Source organism: Sphaerodactylus townsendi, linkage group LG04, assembly GCF_021028975.2.
Source record: "Sphaerodactylus townsendi isolate TG3544 linkage group LG04, MPM_Stown_v2.3, whole genome shotgun sequence".
Classification (NCBI taxonomy): Eukaryota; Metazoa; Chordata; class Lepidosauria; order Squamata; family Sphaerodactylidae; genus Sphaerodactylus; species Sphaerodactylus townsendi.
In genome coordinates, this window is record NC_059428.1 from 14,768,411 (window position 1) to 14,787,313 (window position 18,903).

Genomic DNA, 18,903 nt, shown 5'->3' on the forward strand with positions numbered 1-18,903 from the left:
CTTGCCGGGCTCCCCCGGCCTTCAGAACTCTGCAGCTGTCGGGAAAGGAAGGAATAAAAGCCCCCTTTGTTTATCCCAAAGAGCGTAACGTCAGATAGCTTGCTTGGTTCCACTGTGGGGCCAACGTGACCGAAACAGCAGCCCTGGGAGGTTGCGCGGCAGAAGGGAAACGCGAGTCAACCAGGTTGGCGAAAAAAGGCACACGTCAGCAGCAATCCTTCCTACGTGCAGGTTTGGCGGGGTAAATTAGCTGCACAGAAGAAGCTTGAACAATTCCAAATTCTCTATAATTCCCGAAGCCTAAAGAAATCCCAAAATATTCCGAGAGACCCGTCTCATCCAGCACACTCTCTTTTTGAACTGTTACCATCTGGCAGACGATACAGGTCTATCAAAACTAAGAACATAAGAACTAGCCTGCTGGATCAGACCAGAGTCCTACTAGTCCAGCACTCTGCTACTCGCAGTGGCCCACCAGGTGCCTTTGGGAGCTCAAATGCAGGAGGCGAAAGCAATGGCCTTCTGCTGCTGCTGCTCCTGAGCACCTGGTCTGCTAAGGTATTTGCAATCACAGATCAAGGAGGATCAAGATTGGTAGCCATAGATCGACTTCTCCATAAATCTGTCCAAGCCCTTTTTAAAGCTATCCAGGTTAGTGGCCATCACCACCTCCTGTGGCAGCATATTCCAAACACCAATCCCACGTTGCGTGAAGAAGTGTTTCCTTTGATTAGTCCTAATTCTTCCCCCCAGCATTTTCAATGGATGCCCCCTGGTTCTAGTATTGTGGGAAAGAGAGAAAAATTTCTCTCTGTCAACATTTTCTACCCCATGCATAATTTTATAGACTTCAATCATATCCCCCCTAGGACAAAGAGGCTTAGAGACAGCTTCTACTCTAGAGCTGAGTGGCTATGCTGAACTCCGTGGCTTCGTGTCGATGTGTTTGGGGCTGTGTAGGGACGGGTGGAGGAAGGGGAAAGTGAGGATGGGGTAAGAGTCTGAAATTGTGAGCATCGAGGAATGCTGCTGTAAATTTCGTTGCGCGTGCACAATGACAATAAAATGCTTATGCTTATGCAAAGGGAAGCCCCCTTGCTGCTATCGCAGGTGAAAACCAGACCACATTCTTCGGGGACGCTTGGGAGATACAGGTCACTCTTCACCTCCAGGTTTGAGAACTCAGTAACACACAAGCCAAACAGGACAAAGCAGCTAGAGGTGCAAGCATGGACCGAAAACACTCCTTCATCTACAGACTGTGAGACCCGGGGGCGGGCTCCGAGGGGGGTTGCACAGGGGTGGGAGTTTGCAAGCATGTCACAAAAGCCTGTACAGGAACATGCTCTTGTGCCCCGGAAATCAAGCCCCACATGCAGTACATAAGGCATGCTATTAAGGCATATGGGCGAAAAAGCCCGAAAGCAAGTAGACATGCATATAGGTCCCATTAAAATGCTGTTATTTTAAAAAGTAATGTGCCATTGAGCTGCAGCTGACTCATGGTGGCGCCACCCACAGGATCTTCCAGGCCAGAGATAAATAGAGGTGGTTTGCCTACTTCTGCATAGCAACATTTCCTTAGCCATCCAAATATTGCCGGTGGCTATGCTTAGCAGCCCAGTTCAGGTGAGCTTCAGCTAAAGTGGGATATTCAGGGTCTTTTCTGTTCCCTTATGTGCATCTAAAGCTACTTATGCTAACTCTCCGCTTGCTAAAGGTTACCTCTGCCACCAACCCTCCCTGATCGTTGCAAGCTCATGCAACTCCAAACCGCGACTGTTAGGTTTAAAATCACAATATCTTGCAGTCATTACGTTTGCGGATCCTTAAGAGGGGAAGGGAATGCCTCCCTTTTTAGCTGGAGACGAAGAAAAATATTCCCACATTCTTCTGCCAATGTAGGCCCTCCTGCTTCGGCGGGAGTCAGCTGTACCAGTATTCCAGGGCTGGAGAACGTCTTTTTAATTGAAATTGACACACAAATTATGCAACTGATCTGTGAGAACGCAGAGCTGCCAGGGTACTGAAGATTTCGGTTTGCCCAGACTGGCGTCGAGATAGATGCAATCAGGGCAGAGTGAAATATATTAAGCCTTAATTGCTTAATGCAATGGGTCTCCGGGGAAGGCCAGATAGGTTTACTCGGAGGGCAAGGGGGGAGGCCGGTGTGGGGGGCAAGGAGTAAGCAAGCTCTGAATAAGCCAATTGTCGGAAAATGACCCTCCGTGTTCGCTTTTCCTCATTAGCCACATGCTGCAGATGGCAGGAGGGCTATAAAAATAGAGTTGGGCTTTTTTTTTGACATTATTGAGGCTGGAGAGAATGTCCTCGTCACTGGGAGGAGTCTGGAAAATCGCAAATGGCACATGCCAAAGCCGGGGGCGGGGAGCCAAATATTTGGGGCTGGGAAGGAAAAATTTGGAATCCGGCTGCCAAGTTATGGCTGAGTTATCGTTTACATTTTGCCTCCTCTTCGGGTGACAGAATGACAGATGCCCTCAACCAGGAAATACTAGCCCAAAGCCCCACTGAAAACGGCAGTAAGGCACGTGAGTTTCCCAGTTCTAGTGAAACCCTACTGGAAATCTATGATGAGCAAGCCACTTGCTTAAATGAGTCAGAAAAGTATATTCAGAATGATCACAAGGGACAGTCCTAATGAGGCTGTACCACATCGGATATTGGGGAGGGGGGGAATTGTGTGTTGTGCACCCTTGAATACAGGAAAGAAAACCCCCAGATTTAGAAAATCAGCACCTGAAGATGCAAGCTGAACATTTCCTGATATGCTTGCTTTCTACAGGCAGGGAGGTCTTTTTTTAAAAAAAAAAACAGAGAAGAATGGAGTATGCAGTCTCACAATTTCAAATGGTACAACCGAGGCTGTTTCCGTTTTGAGTGGCTTTAAATGCGATCTTAAAGCAATGGTTTCCTGAACAGCAAAACTAGGCCTGTTTCTACACTGGTCCTTGCCACCTTAAGCTGTAACTCAGCCGTACGCTTGTTCACTTTTACTGGTAGTGTTTTTTAGCCAGAATAGTTCAGTTAGCTCTGGCTTGAGGAGGCCTGATCAGGCCAGTGTCATTGAGGACAACTTCCTCTACACAACAGGTTAACTTCCTGTTAAGGGATACCTGTGAGGCTCACAGCTAGCAGGGAGTGCATTACGGCATAGATATTGAGCAAACAGCTCCTGTTACAGGGTCAAGGGGGACACGGGTTCCTTCCCTCGCAATGCCTCTGTAAAGAGGTCCCCCCCTGCTGCAAACAGAAAGCAGTTTGTCTTCCTTGGGATAAATCCAGCTTTGGTGGCAAGGACTTCTATATTTAACTTCAGAGGTGACCCACTCCTTGGCCCTTCCCTCACTTTGCCTTATGGTGGTGACACAGGGACAGACACCAGAAAGTGAACCTAAATACAGACTAAATGCAGGAAGGTCTGACCCTGGCAAGGTGACTCAGAGCTGTAACGGGATCCTCGCCTCTCCCTTCGCCAAGGGTCCTGAAGTCAGCCGCCTTAGCTGCTCACAAGAACGGGCCCCTCGGCCTACGGACAGATTTGCCCTCAGGATTCTTTCCTTGCTATAAGGCACAGCTAAAAATATGACCTTGGGTGGGGAAGGAGAGAGAAGGCACATGGTGTGTTATACAGGTCACAGTCCCATGGCTCCGAAAGACGCGAGGACACGGCTTTCGGCCCGCAGTCTGGCAGGGCCTGATATATAATTTCTTTTCACAGCTTTTCAAAGCCACCGAGGGCTCTTGCGTTTCTTTCGCAGGAGAAGTGGTGTTCTCCCCTTTGCGGCACTTGAGGGCTTATTGCTAACTTCTTAAGGCCTCTTCTTCTGTCCCCACCTGTCTTGCCAGACACACACAAAATTGTGTAAGAACACAGACGTTGTACGCAGTTCCCGTCCCCACCCCAGCATGTAAACCATTACAACATTCCTGTTGGTTACACGCAGCTGAGACTTCTCGGGCGGAAGGGGAACTGATATCATCGCTGCTAGCGATGTACAGTTTATACCACAGTCTCATTCCCTTTACCGGGTTTTGCCCAACCGTCGGCTCGTTTCTCCCCCCTTTTTACCCTCCCCGAGTTCACCAGCCTGTTTGAGCACTTTTGCCAGGTGTGCAGAGTCTTGGCCGACCAGATCCACATGCCCGACGTGATGCCCACCAGAAGAGACATGAAGATTTTGAGCATCTCCACCGCCGTGTTGGAGTCGTCCGCCGAGTAGCGGAAGATAGTCCAGTTGGAGATCTCGTAAAAGTAACAAGCGATGACACAGGTGGCCGGGACGGTGTAGAGCACCGAAAAGACCCCGATTTTCACCATCAGCCTCTCGAGCTTGTCCGTTTTCGTCCCGTCCTTTTGGAGGTTGGAGCGGATTTTAAATAAGGCCACCAAGCCGGCGGCTATGAAGAGCGTCCCGATCACCAGGTAGGTGAACAGGGGGGCCACCACAAAGCCCGTGAGCGCGTCGAGGTTCTGACTGCCGACATAGCACAGCCCGGTCAGCTCGTCCGCGTCGACCAACCGCATGATCAAGATGACAATGGTCTTCACCGCCGGGATCGCCCAGGCGGCGATGTGGAAATAGGAGCTGTGCATCTCGATGGCCTCGTGGCCCCACTTGAGTCCCGCCGCCAGGAACCACGTCAGTGTCAGGATCACCCACCAGATGGAGCTCGCCATGCCAAAAAAGTACATCAGCAAGAAAATTATAGCACATCCTGTGTTCTTGAGGCCCTCTTGGATAAGAACAGGCTCTGCCGCCTCTTCAAAATCACAGGAAATCCTCTCCCGGCCCACAGTCAGCCGGACAATGTAAGCAATGCTATAAATATTGTAACACATGCTCAGGAAGATGATGGGGCGCTCGGGGTAGGAAAACCGAGAGGAATCGATCAGGAAGGTCAAGACCGTGAAGGCGGTGGACACGAAGCAGAGGCTGGCCCACACGGCCATCCAGATGTCGGTGAACTCCTTGGCCGACCGGCTGTAAAGGCCGGCGTCGTAGCCGCACTTGAGGACGCAGTTCAAGCTTCTTTTGACCCAGATGTACTGGTCGGAATTAGATCCCACAGTGTGGCACTCTTCTCCCGGGTGCAAAGGGGATTTGCTGTGGAGGGGCACCTCTTCGTCCCCCGGGCCTTCCATGCACATGTGGTTGTGGTCGTTCTGCGGGGGGAACTTGCTACAGTTCAAGCTTTCGGGCCAAGAGAAGCCGAATTCTTTCAGGACCGGCTCGCATCGCCGTTTGACCGAGAGGCACATGCCGCCACAGGGACCGATGGGGATGTTGATCTTCTCGGTGCACATCGGGAAGTAGACTGAACAAAGGAAGAACTGGAAGAGACAGAAACAATTAGTTGTTTATTCATTTGATCTGTTGCCGGCCCCTCCCTGAAGCAGCTTATAACATCCTCTATTCTCACAAGACGAGACAGGTCAGTTTGAGTGTGTGGGACTAGCCAAGATTGAGCTTTTCATGGTAGTAGAGATTCCAAATTGGGTTTGCCAGATATTAGCCCAACACTCTAGCCCACAGGTGTCAAACTCGTGGTCCTCCAGATGCTGGCAGGGGATGCTGGGAACTGTAGTCCATAACATCTGAAGGGCCGTGAGTTTGACACTTGTGCTCTAACCACGGCACCAAATCAAGAATTCAGTGGGTTGCGCCAGAAACTAAGCTTTTGCTCAAGAAGAAGAGGAGTTTGGATTTATATCCCACCTTTCTCTCCTGTAAGGAGACTCAAGGCAGCTTACAAACTCCTTCCCTTCCTCTCCACACAACAGGTAGGGCAGAGAGAGTTCTGAACAAACTGTGACTAGCCCAAGGTCACCTAGCAGGCATGTAGGAGTGGGGAAACAAACCTAGTTCACCAGATAAGAGTCTGGCACTCATGTGGAAGTGGGGAATCAAACCCGGTTCTCCAGATTAGAGTCCACCTGCTCTTAGCCACTATACCACATTGGCTGAATAACTTCTACATTTCAAGAAATGTAGTAAAGTTGCTTGGGACAATCTTTGAAGTTCTGTTGCTTGTTCGCCATTTGAACAAGATCAAACGATTTCCAGAGCTTGTACCTGTAAGGTCTGACAGTGAATTTTCTTTCCATGAAATGCCCCTCCCAAACCCAGTTTTACACCACGCATATTAAAAACATAGTCTATCCACCCCCTTAAATCCTTGCTTTCAGAGAGTCAGTTTATTCATGCATCAGAGGCTCCTTCCGCACAAGCAGAACAATGCACTTTCAAACTGCTTTCAATGCTCTTTGAAGCTGTGCAGAATAGCAAAATCCACTTGCAAACAGTTGTGAAAGTGGTTTGAAAACGCATTATTCTGTGTGTGCGGAAGGGGCCAGAGTTACAGTTTTTCTTTATGTACTGCTTCTGGCTGTGACTGCAGGAATTGTACATTTAAACTCTCACAGGCAGACAGGGTGGTGTAGTGGTTAGAGTTGGACTAGGATCTTGGAGCACTAGGTTTGCTGGGTGACCATGGGCCATCACCCATTCTCAGCTTAAGCCCCAGGTTGCTGTGAAGATAAAATGGAGGGAAGGAGTCTGATATGAGCCACTTTGGGTCCACACTGGGACCAATAAAATATAACATTCCAAATGTAAAGGCTTTGAAAACCCCATGTGTAGAAAAACCACTTGACCGGAAGGCACTGCCTAATTTTCTACTGTGACGTGAGACATGCAAAGAACTGTTTGCAAGCTGCAAAATGAACCCCCCGCCTCCAGCACGCTACTGGGGGCATCCAATCAAAGCTTTGCTAGGTGACTTCACCCAAATATATACACTGATTTAACCTTTGAACCCACTGCACTAGTGAACTGCTTTGTAGGGTGGCTAGTATAGTCCACTCAAATCGGTTTGTGGAACAGCTACATCCAGAAGCGTACCAGGGGTAAATCGCGCCTGGAGACAAATTGTTACCCCTTGTCCCTAGGCAGATACGCCACTGGCTACATCAGAAACCAAAGTAAGGCTGGGATTCTAGTCCCTGAAAAACCAGAGTTGAACCAGCCCTTTCTCAAACGAAACACCTCCCACGTAAACCAGGGAAGATAGATTTTTACAGCTGCAACCGTCTTGAGGCTACTGGGAATCTTTGCAAATGCCTTCACATGACCATTTAACAAATGGAGACTGAAGATTCAGTGACAGGGGAAAGACGATCCACATGTGGTTGATCTGGAGTCCTCCAGTATGTATACAGAACAGTGTACACAGAGAAGGACAATTTTTTTAAAAATGAAACCAGAGTCGCCAGCTGAGGGAAGCTAACCTCCGCTTTACCAGCCAACGCTGTGGGAATCTCAACCTCAATGCTTAATGGGGAGGACGGGTAAAATTTCAAGGCTCCACACAATCAGTAGAAGTATTTTTCTCTCCGTGACACAGATGATAGAAGTGAACTGGATCAGAGTACAATATTTCAACCAGTAACTGTGAGTCAACTCTCCTCTTTGTCTGTAGGTTTCCACTGTCAATAAAGCACCCAGAGAGGCAAGTGAAAAAGATGCTATGTGAAAAAACCCAGTGACTGATTTGAGTCTTGGGTGACAAACCTATCCGCTGACCCATTAGTTTTGTGCTCTCTGCTCTTGCAGCTGGTTCACCAGGATTTCAGGTAGGAAAAGTTCTTTCCCCAACATCTGAGATCCTCATAACTGGACACAGAATGTTCTACAGGTTCTCTTCCACTGAGGCCCCACAATTATTTTGTCACTGTTGCTCAAGCTCATCCTCCATCATCATCATCATCATCATCATCATCATCATCATCATCATCATCATCATCATCATCATCATCATCATCATCATCTTTCACTCCTGGTGGAATTTTATGGCCAATTTATGGATCTTATTATGACATTGTTTATGCTGTGTCAATTTTTTGTTGTAAGCCTCCAAGAGCTTGCCTGGGGAAAGGTGGCCTACAAGACAAATACGTAAAAACTAAATAAAACAAGGGTGGGGAAAACAAAATGCAAACCCAGGTCCATCACATCCCGAGCCCAACTCTTCATCCATTATTTTATTCACTTCGTTTTTACCCTGCCCTTCTTCCCAAAGGGAAACCCCAAAGCAGTCTCCTCTCTATTTTGTCCTCACAACAATTCTGCGAGGTAGGTTGACCTCTAGAGCCCATGTCTGGCTCAAGGTCAGCTTGCGAGCTTCCAACGGCAGGGTGGGGATTCAAACCTGGGACTCCCAGATCCTCATCTGACATTATAACCACTACATACAGACCTGATAAGAAACTGAAAAGAGGTCAGAGTTTGGTCCGCTTTTAAAATCACCCAAGACAATACCAGGAGCCGGGTAATAGTTATAGAAGTACTTGTCACCAGCTGCTTACAGGACACTCCTAAGCACAGATAACACCCATCTAACTTCAACCGACTTGGAAAAATTTAAGTCCACCGAGGGCTGCACTATCAGTTGCCTGCAATGAGTAAAGGATCTTCTTCAGTAGGTTGGGTAGGGAAGTTTTTTTACCACAGTTTGTTTGTGTTTTAGGCCACAAATGCCCAACACAAACATGCGGGCCAGTCAAATACTCGTGTGCCAGTAAGCTGTCTGTACGTATTTACACACAGACACACATTTTGGCCCTCGCCTAAAACTTGGAAGCTGCAGCCGTCCCTTCGCTTTCGGACATTCTATTCTCATGCTTTAAGAAGCTGGGCAAGGAGATTCTTCTTCCAGTGGTGTGAAAATAACTGGCGCGCGCAAGAAGAGAGCTGTTTCTCATTTTGTTTATTAACTCCGATTCAACGCGTGCTCTCCAGTGGTAGCGGCCGTCCAAATTCCTCAGCTGCCAGAGAGAACATACTCTTGGACAGGGGGAGACCTGCCAATCATCAACACGGCGTTTGCCTTTATCCTTCTTAAACTGCTTTCGACTTCGTGCGGAAATCAACCTCTAGAGGATTGGGGGGGTGTGGGGAGCATATCTCGAAAATTATTCTTTGGTCTTGAAAAGCCCTTCCTGGACTGGAATATCCTAACTTGGCTCCTTATCTGTGGATTCACACCCAGTGGAAAAGTTTGCTCCCGGTTCCTTCTGGAGCAAATAGCTTAGCCCTTCACCCAGTTCTCTTTCCAGAGTGGCTGTTTCATTACAGAAAGGTTTTCTGGAGAATGTCACTTTGCACACCTTAGTGGGGAAATCTGAGCTAACTGCCTGGGGTCATGTTTAAACACAAACAACCTCCCGCTACCCCCCCAAACGCCCATAAGGGGATTTCAACCGCAACCTTGATCAGAAAGGAAGTGTTCAAGGCAGGACTGTGAACGAAAAGTGAACTTAAACTTGGAACGGGCTGGCAGATAGCCTTCTTGGCTTTAAACATCCACCTGCCATTCCTTTTTTTTAAAAAAAAAAATATTTTGCATATTATCAGCTATCTTTACAATCTCTCTGTCTGCCTTTCCGAAAAACCACAAAGAAGAAGAGGAGTTTGGATTTATGCTCCAACCTTTCTCTCCTGTAAGGAGACTCAAGGCGGCTTACAAGCTCCTTTCCCCACAACGGACACCTTGGGAGGTAGGTGGGGCTGAGAGAGTTCTGAGAGAACTGTGACTAGCCCAACGTCACCCAGCAGGAATGTAGGACTGTGGAAACACATCTGGTTCACCAGATAAGTAGAAGAAGAGAAGAGTTTGGATTTATATACCCCCTTTCTCTCCTGCAGGAGACTCAAAGGGGCTTACAATCTCCCCCTCACAACAAACACCCTGTGAGGTAGGTGGGGCTGAGAGAGCTCTGAGAAGCTGTGACTAGCCCAAGGTCACCCAGCTGGCGTGTGTGGGAGAGTACAGGCTAATCTGAATTCCCCAGATAAGCCTCCACAGCTCAGGCGGCAGAGCTGGGAATCAAACCCAGTTCCTCCAGATTAGATACACGAGCTCTTAACCTCCTATGCCACTGCTGCTCCCCAATCAAAATCAAACTCAGTTCTCCAGATTAAGAGTCCACCTGCTCTTAACCACCACACCAAGATGGCTCGAGCACTCTGATTACTCCTGTTCTTGCACGATCCTTGGAGCAAGTTATCTGGTTCTCCGCTGTCACTTGTGCTGGGCGGTGCCACAGCACAGGGGACAGAGAGAGCTGACCTGTGGCATTTCTCTCTCTCTTCTGGAGCAAAATGACCCGATCTGTGTTGCAAAAAGCTACATAGCAGGGCCACATCAAATGGTGGGGGATTTCTAGGAGGTCATGCATGGGAGCATCCCTTCCCACCAGCTTCCCTAAGACTAGAATTGAGGTGCAAAGCAGTTGTGAGAAGCAGGGGGTGGCAGGTGAGCCTTGTCCCAGGCCGTTGTTATTGCAGAACTCCCTGTGTCTATTCTTGAAGAATTCTGAATATGTCTTTTGGGGAGAGTCACTGCAATTGAGGAGGGGGTGGGGAGCTTTGCCCAAGCAAATGGTTTCAAGTTTGGGAAACAGGAGAGCAACTTCAGCCAAGAAGATGACCCAGGGTGCTCTCAAGCTGCAAGAGAATGGACCAGCCTGGAGGGGTGAACGGATCTGTCTGTGCGCCTACATTTCTTGAGATACTACAGACCTAGTCTATGGCTGCTTCGACCTGGACAGCCTAAACAACCAGGTCTCAGAAGGTTAGCAGAGTCATGCCAGGATTGCTACGCAGAGGCAGGCAACAGCAAACCATCACTGAACGTCTCACGTCTCAACTCCCAAAAGGTCACCATGAGCCAGCTGCAACTCGATGGCAAAACAGCTGCGGTAAGTGGAAGGGAACCCACGCTGGAGAAGCTACAAAGCTCCCAGCTTTGCCACACAGAGCAGCTCCAGCAGAAGAGGGGGATCCCTTTAAGAACATAAGAACTAGCCTGCTGGATCAGACCAGAGTCCATCTAGTCCAGCTCTCTGCTACTCGCAGTGGCCCACCAGGTGCCTTTGGGAGCTCACGTGCAGGAGGTGAATGCAATGGCCTTCTGCTGCTGCTGCTCCTGAGCACCTGGTCTGCTAAGGCATTTGCAATCTCAGATCAAAGAGGATCAAGATTGGTAGCCATCGATCGACTTCTCCTCCATAAATCTGTCCAAGCCCTTTTTAAAACTATCCAGGTTAGTGGCCATCACCACCTCCTGTGGCAGCATATTCCAAACACCAATCACACGTTGCGTGAAGAAGTGTTTCCTTTTATTAGTCCTAATTCTTCCCCCCAGCATTTTCAATGAATGCCCCCTGGTTCTAGTATTGTGAGAAAGAGAGAAAAATTTGTCAACATTTTCTGTCCTATGCATGATTTTATAGACTTCGATCATATCCCCCCTCAGACGTCTCCTCTCCAAACTAAAGCATCCCAAACGCTGCAGCCTCTCCTCATAGGGAAGGTGCTCCAGTCCCTCAATCATCCTCGTTGCCCTTCTCTGCACTTTTTCTATCCCTTCGATATCCTTTTTGAGATGTGGAGCGAGATTCCAAAGGGGAACCAGGGCTAGCTCAACCGAGGTTAGGCGCTGCTTGGAAAGGCACACCAAAGCACAGGGCCAGGAGGGGGGCAATTGGCGTTGCAGCACCTCAAACGGCAGCAGGGAAGACCAGAAAGCAACTGGGGGGGGGGGCTCTGAGCTGTCGGCCCACCCACCATCCTGGATTTGTCACTGGAACGAGCCAGAACTGGTTGCCAACTTGAGCCTGGATGAATCAGCAGCCCCGTCTGATCCCCGGCAAGCCTCCTGTCTGGAAACACCCTGGACTGGATTACCATTTCCCTTCTCTCCTGAGAAGGGTTTTAAGGAGGAAGTTTGGAAGTGAAAATCCCCCATTCTGTCATCCCAATTAGGAAGAGGCCTCTCTGACGCTGCAGGACCCGACAAGGCCGCGCCGAGATTTAGCAAATCAAAGTGGGTCTGCTCAGAAGTTAACTCCCATTCCATTCAATGGGCTCACACTCCCCAGAAAGGTGCTCGGAGGACTTGCAGCTGTAGCCCCACAGTCTGTACCGCACCCTGCACGAAGAGTGCCTCTGAGCAAGCACAAAAGGCGTTTTCTATTTGAGCCCTAACCGGCCTTCAAAAGACTGGGATTACAGAACAAGGTAACCCCGCTCCAGAACAAGGAAGCCGGAATCTTGGCCAAAAAGAAACATCCAGAAAGGGCTGCAAAAACACCCTCTAATTTAGGTTTCAGGCACACTGAAATTGGTTGCAGGCTCCCGCAGTAAAAGAACTCTGCACATGCCCAAGGTGCCCGAATATAGCTTCGCTTGCAGGGACAAATGCTTGCAGAGTTATTCCGCAAAAATCAATCCTGGCCGGGCAGCCCACTGGAAGTAATGGGATTCGCTGGGAGGAAAGGCAGACACATTCAGACCGCGAGCTGGAAAAGGGCCCCGGGGCTAAAGCCTTGCAGGAAGGGATCCCCGTCGTTAGGCGCGGAGACTCGACAGCCTCGCCCCCCGGAATGCAGAACTCCCACCCCCGGGTTATTTCTTTTTGCGCATGGCATCGCCTTTGCAAAACTGCATTTTGCAAGCCTGCATTTCGCGCGGTCGGCCGCCTAGGGGAGAGCCTGTCCGGCAAGCCGCGCAAAGCCGCGACCGAGACGCAGGGCGCCTCGCATTGCGACCCCTGGCCCGCGAGGCAGGCGCAAAAGCGGGGCGCCGGCGGGGCGGGGAAGGGCAGGGCACCGGGCGTGGGGCGGGCGGGCACCCACCTGCAGCTGGCTGGAGCAGCCGTACTGGATGAGCGGCGTGAAGGTGGTGAGCTGGAGCTCGGCGTCGGTCTGCAGCTCGTGGCCCACCAGGTTGGGCATCTTGGTGACGTTGTAGCCCAGGTTCTGGCACATGGCGATGCGGATGGCGTCGCAGCGGCGCTCCTCCTCGTCGCCGAAGCCCCGCGCGCCCCGAGCCGCCCACACGAGCAGCCCCAGCAGCAGCCGGACCCCCACGGCCCCCAAGCCGCCGCCCGGCTCCCGCGGAGGGGCCATGGCCCCGGCCCGCCCGGCTCCCCTCCGACCCCGGCGAGGGCGAGCAACTCCGTGCGCCCCGGCCGCCGTGCGCCCTCGCCGTGCGCCTCTGCCTCTGCCGGCGGCGCAGCGCGCTCTGAGCCCGGCGCGGCCGCCCCTGCGGGCAAGGAGGCCAGAGGGAGGCGCCACGGGCCGACGGCGGAGGCAGGGAAAGGGGCGGCCCGGGGGAGGGGCGCAGCGGCCTCGCACAGCCCCGGCCAGGAGCCGCCACGCCTGCCTGGGGAGGGGATGGGTTTCCCCGCCGCTCTGGAGGTCCTGCTGCTGCTGCTGCTGCAAAGCGAGGATGAAGCGAGCGGCTGGGAGAGGAAGGCCCGGGGGGTCCAGAGCACCCTTGGGTGGGCAAGGAGCGGTACCGGGCCCCAACAGGCCCCGCGCTCCAGGAAAAGGTCACTTTAGGACAGTTTGTAGGGCGTGGCCTTGCTTCGCCATGCAGTGTATGTATAGAGAAGACCCCCCAATTAGCCAGGAATTAACTGGCATAAGTACTGAAAAGACCCCCCCTCAATATAACCAGGAATTAACTGGCATAAGTATTGAAAAGCCCCCCCCCCACATAACCAGGAATTAACTGGTGTATGTCTGGCGAAGACCCCCAATTAATCAGGAATTAACCGGTGAATGTGTGTTGAAGACCCCCCCCCCTTAACCAGGAACTAACTGAGTGCCCAAATTGCAACCCAAAACCCACTTATTCATTGCAAAGTGCCAACACAGCAATTTAACCTGAATGCTGAGGTTTTAGTTTAGGAAAAACAGTTGGTTCCGAGGCGCATGTTACTCAGGAGTAAGCTTGGTGAAGCAACTGTGCAGCACTTCGAATGGGTGAATCACGACCCTAGGAGGGTTTACTCAGAAGCAAGCCCCATTGCCAGCAACCGAGCTTACTCCCAGGTAAAGGATCGTGCCCAGGCCAGCCTAGGGGTGTGTGTGTGTGGGGTGTGTGTGTGGGTGTGATTTTTCGCCCCCCCCCCCCACGATGAACTCTGTGCACGTGTGCCCACAGAAAGGGCTCTGAGTGCCACCTCTGGCACCCGTGCCATAGGTTCGCCACCGCTGGTCTATATGGAGAAGACCCCCAACTGCAAGGTTTTCCGAGCCCAGCTGCACGAATAATGGGGTATCTTCCCCCCCACTCTCCTTTTTCTTTTTAAAATTTTGCAGGGGCTCAGCTGTTCTGGGAAGACCCCACATTCAACTTTCAAGAGTTGAGGCATGATATTCAGCAATGGCTAAGGGCAGTGGTGGGATTCAGCAGGTTCCCACCACTTGGGCAGAAACAGGTTGTTAAAATGGTACTCGTAAACAACCGGTTGTTAAATTATTTGAATCCCACCACTGGCTCCTCCCCTCCCCAAACCCCGCCTCCCCAGGCTCCACCCCCCAAAATCTCCAGGTATTTCCCAACCCAGAGCTGGCAACCCGAGTGTCAGGCCTGGCTCCTGGCATTTCCTGCTTCAGCTCAAGGCTTAGATGGCTCTTCTATTGCTACGCTTTTGTAACTAGTGATACATCCCCCTTATTTCCCATTCCATGGGACATGGAGGGAGTCTGTCGTAGGCTGCAATTCCATAACCATGCTTTCTATTCACTATTCCTTGTCTTGTGCAAATTGTTTTGGGAACAGAGGGGAGAAGGGATGACCAAATGAGTAAATGTTTTCTGATATATACCAGGGACAGAAGGCAGAGCCCCCAGCTGTGGCTTCTCGGACCTGGGGTATTGACACGGTTCAATAAAAGCTCTTGCAACGTTGTGCCGTGCTGTGGACGTCTCCAGCTGCAAATCATATTCCAATGTAAACTGCCAGAGCATAAGCATTTAATATGGCATTTTAAATCACTGTGCCACCCTATTATTCACGCGGAGCTTCGGGACTCTTTATCTGTGATTTCCCGTAATAGTACAGCAGGAACCTGCCGTGCTCACAAATTGTGCCCTCAGCATCTGTACACACATTTCTCTGCCACTGATGCTTAGCAACTCAACCTTATCCTCCTCACATTCTCCTTCTTTGATCTATTTAAAGAACCAATTAGGCATGTGTTTATCTGTAGTTATTGAAGCCCTGCTAATATATGCAGGAGGCAATTGCCATCTTTTCCAGTTGAGATCACTGGTATCGTGTGTTTTTTCTTGCCTCTCGTCTTGAGAACGCAAACTCCCAAGAGGTGGGTTTAAATAATAATAATAATAATAATAATAATAATAATAATAATAATAATAATAATAATAATAATAATAATTGTGCACTAAAAAGTTATAAGCCAAAATCTATTAGAATATTAGACTGCTGTGCATTTAGTTTGAGTCACCTGCTGTTCTGTGGACACAGGCAGTATTGTAAGTTTGATAGGACTCAGTGAAGCTTACTTCTGAGTAAACTCACGCTTCGGTATCTCTGTGGTAAAGGTCTACTTGCGACAACTGGAATTAAAGGGGTTTCAGCAGGCCAAGCCCTGTCTTTAGCATGGGTAAGATGCTTTGCCTAAGGCAGTGGTGGCAAACCTTTGGCACTCCAGATGTTATGGACTACAATTCCCATCAGCCCCTGCCAGCATGGCCAATTGGCAGGGGCTGATGGGAATTGTAGTCCACAACATCTGGAGTGCCAAAGGTTTGCCACCACTGGCCTAAGGTAACCTATCTGAGGATGACTGTACAACTAAGAAACAACACATAATGTTGTTTATAATTCTATTTTTACCATAATGGGATTGCATATTATTTATTTCATTGAATTTAATAGGCATCCCCTCCCCTTTTGGATTCAGGGCGGCTCACGCCATACATTTAAAAACATCGCCAACTCACATTAAAACATTCTAATAATTTACTAATCACTCATTTTCCAAGATGGCGAAAAGATTCAACCCATCCTGTGAGTGTTAACACTAATTCATACAGCGTGACAGAAAGGAGAGGAAAAGGCCAGATGGTACCAAAGTCACCTCAACCAGCACGGTGTTGTGGTTAAGAGTAGGTGGATTCTAATCTGGAGAACTGGGTTTGATTCCCCACTCCTCTACTTGGGTGGCGGAGGCTTGTCTGGTGAACCAGATGTGTTTCTGCACGCCTATATTCCTGCTGGGTGACCTTGGGCTAGTCACAGTTCCTCAAGGTTCTCTCAGCCCTAGCTACCTCACAGGGTGACTCTTGTGGGGAGAGGAAGGAAAGGAGCTTGTAAGCCACCTTGAGTGTCCTTACAGGAGAGAAAGATGGGGTATAAATCCAAACTCTTCCTCTTCAACAGGTGAAACAGCTCTGTGGAACTGCATCCGATCCCACAGAGCTCAGGTCTTAGACAGTGTGTCACCAGAGTGGAGCCAGGGCCGGAAAAACCCTAGCTGCTGCTGAGGCTAGGCTAACCTCTCTAGAGTCAGGGACCACCAGTAAATTTCCGGTCAAAGACCAAAGTGCTCTTTGGGGAACGTACCAGGAGATGGTCCCATAGGTGGGGTATAAATCCAAACTCCTCCTCCTCCTCCTCTTTCTTCTTCTCCTTCTTCTTCTTCTGGAGCAGCAGTGGCGTAGGAGGTTAAGAGCTCGTGTATCTAATCTGGAGGAACCGGGTTTCATTCTCCGCTCTGCCACCTGAGCTGTGGAGGCTTATCTGGGGAATTCAGATTAGCCTGTACACTCCCACACATGCCAGCTGGGTGACCTTGGGCTAGTCACAGCTTCTCGGAGCTCTCTCAGCCCCACCTACTTCACAGGGTGTCTCTGTTGGCTGAGGGGGAAGGAGGCAAGGAGATTGTAAGCCCATTTGAGTCTCTTGCAGGATAGAAAGGGGAGATATGAATCCAAACCTCCTCTCCTTCTTCTCCCTCCTCTTCTCCCTTCCTCCTCCTCCTCCTCCTCCTTCCTCCTCCTCCTCCTCCTCCTTTCTTCTTCTTTCTTCTTCTTTCTTCTTCTTCTTCTTCTTCTTCTTCTTCTTCTTCTTCTTCTTCCTCCTCCTCCTCCTTCTTCCTCCTCCTCCTCCTCCTTCTTCTTTCTTCTTCTTCTTCTTCTTCTTCTTCTTCTTCTTCTTCTTCTTCTTCTTCTTCTTCTTGTCGTTGTTGTTGTTGTTGTAGGTTTTGAGAAGTGACTCTGTGCCTTTGGGACAGTCTACTGCTGGAAGCAGGAGAAACGGGGCAAACCTGAACAGAACCTCATAAACAGTGTAGAGGAAACACAGCCACTAAAAACACGGGTTGTCGATTTCACGTGGCAGTCTTTCCTCCAAGAGCATTTTTCTCCTCGAGTGGGCACCAAGAGCCTTGTGTTCCAATTTGCCAGCTGATTGACACCCCCCCCCCGCCCCAATTGGCATCTCTGATCCCTGCAAGATTTTCCAAGCCAAGGCATGATCTTCAAAACAGCATTATTATTTTTTCAAGCCGGTTGGAATGAAACTCTTCCCACCTAGAGGCCCGGTGATCAAGCATGCTTTTGGGGGGAGGAAATGATTTAATGCCTTTACTATGCAGATAATGACCCACACAGGAGATGATTTCTGGCAGGATCAACTGAAGCATGATGGAGAAGTCATTGCCCTTCAAGTATGAAAGTAACCCGCTGAGACCCTGTCTATTCTGAGAGCAGCAATCCTGCCTCCTCACAGCTGAAAGAGCTCCACGCTGGAAGCTGTTGCACAGATTCACAGGCGCCCAAACTTGGGAAAGGCTTTCTTTGCCATGTCTAAAGTTGCAAAATTGGGGAGGGGGAGGGGAGGTGTCCCCTGTGCATCCTGAAACACAGGAAGCTGCCAGATATTGAATCCAACCTTTTGGTCTGTAAAAATCAGGACTGTCTACTCAGCATGGCTGTTGGCGTAGCAGCTAGCGTGGCATGGTGGTTAAGAGTGGTGGACTCTGATCTGGAGAACCGGGTTTGATCCTCCACTCCTATGCATGAAGCCTGCAGGGTAATTTGGGCTAGTCATAATTCTCTCAGAATTCTCTAAGCCCCACCTACCTCCCCAGGTGTCTGTTGTAGGGAGAGGAAGGGAAAATGAGTTTGCAAGTCACCTTGAGTTTCCTGACAGAAGTGAAAGGTGGGGTATAAACAGAGGTGGGATCCAGCAGGTTCTCACCAGTTCCCGAGAGTGGCTTACTAATTATTTGTGTGTGCCGAGAGGGGGTTGCTAATTGGGTCCACTTTTCCACCTCCACGCCCTCGCCTCCCCGAGAGGCGTACTGCCTTTGAACGTGAAGGTTCCATATAGCAATTGCGACTAATAATGTAACTCCCTGAACTGGGTGAATCCCTTTCAGGTACTGCAATTCATTGATTCTCATAGCCTTTCGTACCTTTTATCTCTACCAGTCTCTCATCCAAGAAGCCTGTGTGTTTCACCATTGCTGTTATTGTTCAGATTTGTGAGTTGGGGCATTTTCTATAATGTGATGATGATTTAGAAATGACCTGGTGCAAAAAATTTTTTTGGGGTCGTGGTGGGGTGGCTGCCCATGGAGGCATCCAACTCAGGTGCCTTGCCCAGGGCTCAGGTTTGCCTAAGTACGCCTCTGCCCCCTTTGCTGAGGTGGGGCTGGCGAGGGAACCTGTTACTAAAATTTTTGGATCCCACCACTGGGTATAAATCCAAACCTTTCTTCTCTTCAAAGTCTGAGGTAGAGTTCTTTCACATCACCTTTTCACCTGATTCTTTTAAACTAAGGATGTCCAGGGATTTTCCCTGTAACTTCTCTGCATGCACTTAGATTTGCTTAATTTGTGTGTGTCAAAGTGTTCAAGTTCAGCAAGAGGCAGGGCTGCCAACAAACCTGGAGAAAAATGCCCCACCCCTTTAAAAGAGACCTAACATGTGGAAATGTGTGGCTAAAGCGTTCCAACACATTCAGGTAAAGAACACCTAGTAACTGGGTAAAGAT

General features: G+C 49.8%; 2 protein-coding genes across 2 annotated transcripts in view; one reads left to right on the forward strand and one right to left on the reverse strand.

Moving 5' to 3' along the window:
• Window positions 1-972: 972 nt before the first annotated feature.
• Window positions 973-13,125, reverse strand: FZD4 (frizzled class receptor 4). The gene is made up of 2 exons (XM_048495096.1): window positions 12,722-13,125; window positions 973-5,356 (listed from the first exon to the last, which is right to left on the reverse strand). Exons 1-2 carry the CDS (start codon window positions 12,992-12,994, stop codon window positions 4,025-4,027), a joined length of 1,605 nt encoding a protein of 534 aa, XP_048351053.1. The 5' UTR covers window positions 12,995-13,125; the 3' UTR covers window positions 973-4,024.
• Window positions 12,993-18,903, forward strand: part of TMEM135 (transmembrane protein 135) — a 242,895-nt gene continuing 236,984 nt past the window's right edge. The window contains exon 1 of the mRNA XM_048494023.1: window positions 12,993-13,265. Within this exon, the coding sequence (XP_048349980.1) occupies window positions 12,993-13,265 (273 nt within the window). The remainder of the gene's footprint in view (window positions 13,266-18,903) is intronic.